General features: G+C 29.7%; 1 protein-coding gene across 1 annotated transcript; it reads left to right on the forward strand.

The window, feature by feature from the left end:
* Nucleotides 1-840: 840 nt before the first annotated feature.
* Nucleotides 841-5,998, forward strand: LOC100568902 (kelch-like protein 12). The gene is made up of 6 exons (XM_029492205.1): nt 841-892; nt 4,455-4,596; nt 4,660-4,766; nt 5,115-5,242; nt 5,315-5,490; nt 5,549-5,998. The coding sequence occupies exons 2-6, from the start codon at nt 4,463-4,465 to the stop codon at nt 5,664-5,666; spliced, it is 663 nt and encodes a 220-aa protein (XP_029348065.1). The 5' UTR covers nt 841-892; nt 4,455-4,462; the 3' UTR covers nt 5,667-5,998.
* Nucleotides 5,999-7,385: the final 1,387 nt, after the last annotated feature.

Here is a 7,385-nt window from a genome sequence, read left to right on the forward strand (position 1 = left end):
AGATATATGCCTAAAGCGTATGTATATGCGTAGTACCTATGTATACTTGGTCACCCCACACTTCATACGGACCTTCGCTATTAGTTATTTTGTGTTTTTATTTAAGTATAGAAATATAATATATTACAGAGCGATACAACAACTTTTATCTTGTTGAACCTATAGGGTGGACAATTATTTATGTAACAGCGTGCTTTTATTTTAGATAGCATAAATACGTTAAAAGTAATTCTAAACATTTGGTTTTTTATTTTTTTCATTTGCTTAGTAAAAAAAAAAAGATAAAATAAAAATAAAATAAAATAAAAAATAATTGGATAGTGCTATAAAAAAAAGCATACTGTTGCACATATAATGTTCTTCTTTACGTGTTGTGAACATTTGGCGTAGTTCTGCCACAAATATGGTGCGTGAAAAGTTGTCCCGCGCAAAACAGTTTTTGCTATGTTGTACATTTGTAAGACGGTGTCAACACAAGCGGGTGTGACGTCCTCTTAATTATCTATCGGTACACTGTGTAGCTTTTTTATACTTTATTTATTATTATTAGGTAAATAATAATGGTAGATTGTTACGTCATGACCGAAAAACCGACTTATACGCGTAAGTGGTACTCGAAAAATAAGTACAAGAATCTATTACTGTGTAAACAAGATAACATAGGTAATATTATAGTAAATATCAAGGTGACTGGTGAGTATATATATGAAAACAAATTAAATGTGTACTTAACGTTTCGGTATATATTATTTTCAGTCTAGCAAGACGGCAATTTATTAGACACCACTCGCAGTCACTCCACGAGGCACAAACGCGATACACTACACTGTCATATAATATAGTCGGTACTATAGTCCGTGTGCACTGTGCATCAAGATTCCACATCAGATAGGTAGGTATTTTATGATTTAAATTTTATGTTTATACATTTTAATATATTGGATAGATACATTTTAATTCTTAGCGTACCTATACATCGATTATATTATAGGCCCATATTATTTCAATACCATATGCTTATCACTTATTGACTATTGTCCTGTATTATTGACCATTACTGCACTGATATCAATTCAATCATAATAAATGAATAAGAAAATACACATTCTATAATTATAAATTGATTTTAATTCAATAATATTTTCGATGTGACTAGACGCCCGACGATGGTCGAGTATACATTATCTAACCTACCATGGTCGGGAGTCTATAGATCATACACTATATTTTACTATCAGTAAAAATGTAAATACTAAGTTTTACTTTAGAAAAACAAACGTGTATTCTGATAAAAATAATGTTAAATTAAAAATAAAAGCGCCAATACGCATTTTAAATATAATGTATGTGGAAACATACAATTAATATTAGTATTCAAATCATGTAAACACGCGTGTGTGTACATTTTCGTTTTCTAATAGATACTTATGCAGTTACGATATAGCTGTGCAACACTTATACTATCACTTTCTATATTATATACGGACTCGGGATGACCTCAATTGTACATGTATAATATACATAGGGCCTTTGATGTACGTAATATTCATTTACACGGACGCCGTCATACGGTGTGTACAGTGAGAGATAATTGTCCAAGTTGTACATTACATATTATATATTATACTTATATTGTTAATAAATAATAATACATAATATTATAATCATATTGTCGTGTTATTACTAATTATATTAATACTAAAGTCATTAGTTCGTCAAGCTTCACTTTCAACAATGTAGAATCAATATATTGTAATTTTGTTTAGTATTATTTAAATACATTTTTACCGTGACACTTTAGATGAATGTTATAGCTACCGAGAAAAAATTGAAAAAGTAATATTGTAAAGTAAAAATTACATATATACATAAACTAAATAAAGGAATCAGGAAACAGGAATCATTTTATATTATGGCCTGGTAATAAATATAATATTATAAAATTTTATTAATATATTATAATATTAAAAAAAAATATTATTAAATTTTGAATAGTTCAATTTCATAAATAGTAGGTACATTATAGTACCTATGTCATAACTGATTAAACCGACTTATCATTTATACACAAAAATGGTACTCGAAATAATAAGTACGATAATCTCTTACTAAGCAAACAAGATAACATTTTATAATAAATATCAAGGTGTATACGTATAAAAAAAAAAAAATAAAACGTTTTCTAATTAATATTTTTGTACATTTTTTCTTCAGTCTAGCAATATATAGCAAGTAGAGACCATCCAGTATCACTTCCCTGCAAGGTCCAGACTCCACATTGCCACAGTCGTCATTCAGTACTATACCTATTACCTATATAATATAGTCCGTGTGAACTGTGCATCGATATTCGACATCAGTAAGATAGGAATTTTATAATTTATTTGACCATTATTGTACTTATTTGAATTCAACCACAATAAATAAAAAATAGGGTAAGAAAATACATATTCTAAAAATTGATTAAATTCAATAATATTTGCTATTTGTTTAGACGCCCGACCATGGTCGAGCATTCATTATGTACCTATACCGTGTTCGGGCGTCTATTTAGACACATCGTAATATTTTACTAACAATAAAAATATAGGTACTTACTTTTGAAAAATACCCTTGTTTTGATAAAAATAAAATGAATGAAAAATGAAAACGCCAATATATGTATTTTAAATCTAATGTACCTACAATCAATATATTCGAATTTTTTTTTAGTATTATTTTAATACATTTTTACTGTGGCACTGCAGATAAGGTACTGTAGGGACTGTAGTTATATACATAACGTTATCAAAAAAAAATTTAAAAAAGTAATATTTTAAAGAACAATAAATTACACATATACATAAACTATATAATGGAATCTGGTATAGGTATCTGTAATATTATTGCCTGGTAACAATTTTAATATGGTAGGTATGTAAAAGTTTTAGAGTTAAACATTTAAGAGCTGAAAATACACGCCTGATATAATATAGCATACAATCTAGAATCTAGGAACATTGAATATCATTATGAATATAATTCATTTCAACAATTTTTATATTAGTAATAATAAATTAGTAATTATCATGTTTGGGATTTTGTAGCATTTGTATATTTCTTATGAGATGGTTAAAAAATAGCAGAGTAAGCTAAAAATGTGTTTCATGATATAGAGAACTCAAATAGTTTTTTTAATATTTAGCGATTATTAGGTAAGTTAGTTTTTTGGACTTTTTTGCATTTTTACATGTTTTTGAATGAAAATTGGTCATATATTTTATAAAATTATATTTTAGTAAACGTGTTTTTAGGTTTTTATCAATCGAATTATTACGATAATTTCATATTAGGTATTTGGTTCCTTCTAATTTTTTTTATCTGCTGATTTTGTTTGGTTTTTTATTCGCGTTGAGTACGTTGTGTAGTCAATTCATTTGGATTCCGATCAGAGTGACTAAATTATTTCAAATCTAAAGTAACTACTTATAATAATTTGTAAGTGATTAAAAAAATATTAATTAATACATTTTTTTTTGCATATTTTAAAGTTTTTATTCCATATTTTTGGCGCATATTTAGCGAAATTTAAGGTAATATTAAAGCGCCTATTTAGCGATATTTAAGGTAATGCACATATTTATGCAATTTTAAGTGCTATAAAATCCCAACCCTGATAATCATTAATTTCAGAAGTACCTACATTGTTGGTCTTTACAGCTTCTGTACTAAAATGTAGTTGTACCTATTTGTAATGATATGCTCACACATCATATTATAATAAATAAACTAAAATCTTACAAAATAAGAAATAACAGCCAGACTGTCGTTCATAGAAATCAGGCATCCCTAATAAAACTATTGTCACCGACAAAAAGGTCTTTGCCGCCGAACAGAAATCTAGTTCGGGGAAGTACAAAAACCTTTGACAAAACCACCTACCACTCTCTGCTAGACATATCCGTGTCGTCTCTTAAACCAGTGCATGAGCACCAGCCATCGAGTAACAAGCTCTCAAAATATCAATACCGATTTCAACGAGCGACAACTGGATTTCTTATGTTAAGCCAAAATTAGTGCGTTCTTTATTTCGATTTGTATATTTAAAGTATTACTTTGTGTCACCTAAAATCTAAAACTCTTACAACATAATTCACGAACAACTGCGAATCAGGTAAGGCATTTAATACAATATTTTATATTGATTACAGTATTACTTTATATGTGCATTTTACATAAATTATATTGTATGGTGTATTTGATCTAATTCTCGAATACACGATCTTGAGAGCCCTCCGAACATCTGAAGGAAGGTAATAGCTTAATTTTACTATTTGAACATCTGAATTAAATATAACTATCGACAGGAGTCATATTTATATTATTCTTATTTTTAAGTTATTACACATTATAAGTTTTAATGATGATGTAAAAATTTATCAGAATTTTAAAATAATTTAAAGGTGTTATTTCAGTAAAAGAAATGGACACCTTACAGACTTCATCATGTGAAAGTGATTCAATACAAGTTCTGACATCCAAAGAATGTGAACCAACAAATTTTAAAAATAACTCTCACTCAGTCAGAATACTGGAAGACTTACAATCTCTGCGCAAGTATGTTGACAGTGATTATATCTTCATTTAAAATAAACATCAGTAACACATTTTTGTTTTTAGAAATGAAGTTTTATGTGATATTAGATTTGAAACTGATGATGGATGTGCAACGTTTGGTCATAAAAATGTTTTAATGGCAGCTAGTCCATATTTCCGTGCAATATTCAGTAACTATTTTGATGAGAGCATTAAATATATTATTATTGTTAAGGGTGTACAAAATCATAACTTACAGGAAATATTCTCAATCCCTGCGTTGATTAGTCAGATTTCGTTATTTTTTATTTAAAAGAAGAGAACATTTTGAAGGTCGAATTAAAGCTCAATTTTCAATTTGACATATCAATGAGGCGTGAGAGATTTTCTTGTAAAGTAATTTTTGTTAATATAATTTAACCCCTTTAACCGTCCCTCCCTCCCTCCTCCTTAATAGATATCGGGCAGTAGTTTAGTGGAAAAGTATTATTATAACATGTCGCAAGTAAAATATGAAAATATATTTTCAAATTTTATAGAATCGCGAAAAATTTGTAAAACCGGCAACAACACCGTTAATTTGAGAAAATTAGATTCTACCGTCTTACAACTATTAGTAGATTATATTTATACGGGTGAAATTATGGTCACAAAAGAAAATGTACAGGTATATTAAAAACTTCATTTTTTATCGCTTAATAAAAAATTATGTTAAATGTATTATTGTTGATTTTTCAAGGGTTTGTTACCAGCTGCGAACCTCTTACAGTTAGATTTTGTAAATGGTGCATGTATTGAGTTTTTACAAAAACAGTTGAATGCATCAAACTGTCTTGGTATCAGAGCGTTTGCTCGTTTACATAGCTGTACGGAATTGCTATCGAGTTCTGAAACATTCATTAAAAAACAGTTTTTGTATGATTTTTTATATTATTCAATAATAAATAATCTATATAATGTTATTTATTTTCAGGGAAGTGGTTAATAGCGATGAGTTTCTATCATTATCATCCGATGATGTGGTTAAGATAATCTCCTTTAATGACCTTGCTGTTCCATATGAAGAAAAAGTAAGTAAACTGCAATATTGATAATATAATTGTATGGAAAGTAAGTTCAACACAAAGAGTTCTATAATAACTATAATATTTTTCTATGCATTGGTTGAAATTGACTATTCTTGAATAGTCATACACAACAAAAAAATTGTTATCCTGTGAATTAGGTATATACTTAATTATTGATAGATGAGTATTATAGATATTGCAGTGTTATAGAAAAATAAGCTTTAATGCTACGCCTTATGCCTTTAAATGTTTATGTAAGTCCATAATAAGTATCAAATCTCTATTAACTTTGAATCTAGGATTAATATAACACAGATAAAAACGTTAAGTTTTAGACAACAAGGGTAAAACATATTTTATTTAAAAATAAGAAATATTAGTTTCATGTAGTTTTTATATATCAAAAATATAAATTCTTAAATAATAATAAAAATAAATCACAAATATCGTATAGTAGAGATGGAGAATTTACGTAAAAAAAACATTAGTAAATTTATCAATAATAAGTGGCAAAAACGGTAAAATAGAATTTAAGATTAAATAATAAAATTTCTTAGAGCCATATTTTTTCATCAGTAAATATGATTGTTATTTCTATTGTTGTATTTTTGAATCTTGATAAATATAATTCTTTCTAATAGTAACAATAACGAACTAAAAAGGTGGGTAAGTGTATGTCGCTCTGCTGTACAGTAGGTTACAAGTGGGTCACTGTATAATGGATGGTATTAGGTACATTTGAATTCAATGATATAATATCATTGTATAAGAAAAACAATTCTGAGTGGAGACGGTATGTCAGTCTAGGTATAAGACAAATTATATACTTATATCTATATGGTATTAAAAAAAAATTTACCTATGTAATAGTACCTATAATAAATTCCAAATTAATCATATCACAATATCCATTAGGTACTTATAACGCGTTATACATCAACAACAAACCGTGATACTATATCATAGATATTGTTTTTTACGCCGATATACTCCTAGGAAACAGGCGGTTGGCAATATCGACTTGCAGTGTAAATGACTAGTAGGTAAAACACAGAAGGGTGACCCACCGGTGAATAATACTGGCGAATAACAAAATATAACACTGTATGTATCAGTCACGGCTCACCTACGAGACGCCTAAAAGAAACAATATATTATAATATACACAGAGCAGGTAAATAATAAATAAAAAGGGCGCCCCAATATAAAGTAGTATAAATTACAAATGAATAAAGTTACAACATTACAAAGTATACATATATAAATGACCTGATCCACTGTCGATGGTATATACTAGATAGGTGTATTCCTGGGAGATTACGGCTCCGACGTTGACCAGTGAACGGCGGCACGCAGATGATTGAGGCGGTGGCACACTCGGGGGGGGGGCACACAGCACTTGACGTAATGGCTGGCTCGCTCGAATGTTAACGGCGGCACACAACGGTCGATACGCACTAATCGTGGCGGCTGCACACAGTTATTTTACCGATAACACGCAGCTGACGTGAAGACGGTGTAACGGGCTGCGCGCATTAAGAGAATTGAGAAATGCAAGCTTGCTGGACACGGAAAAATACGCGAAAGTCACCGAAGCTGGGCCGATGTCGCTGTCAGGGGACCGCAGCGCTAGGCCACCCAGGCGGCTTCTAGAAGGTTCGGCGCCGCTGGCGGTCAAGTTGGCTCAATCAACCGGTGGTATGACAGTCCGCGTTCAAACAGATATATAATACTATAGGTACT

Source organism: Acyrthosiphon pisum, unplaced genomic scaffold (assembly GCF_005508785.2).
Source record: "Acyrthosiphon pisum isolate AL4f unplaced genomic scaffold, pea_aphid_22Mar2018_4r6ur Scaffold_21018;HRSCAF=22806, whole genome shotgun sequence".
Classification (NCBI taxonomy): domain Eukaryota; kingdom Metazoa; phylum Arthropoda; class Insecta; order Hemiptera; family Aphididae; genus Acyrthosiphon; species Acyrthosiphon pisum.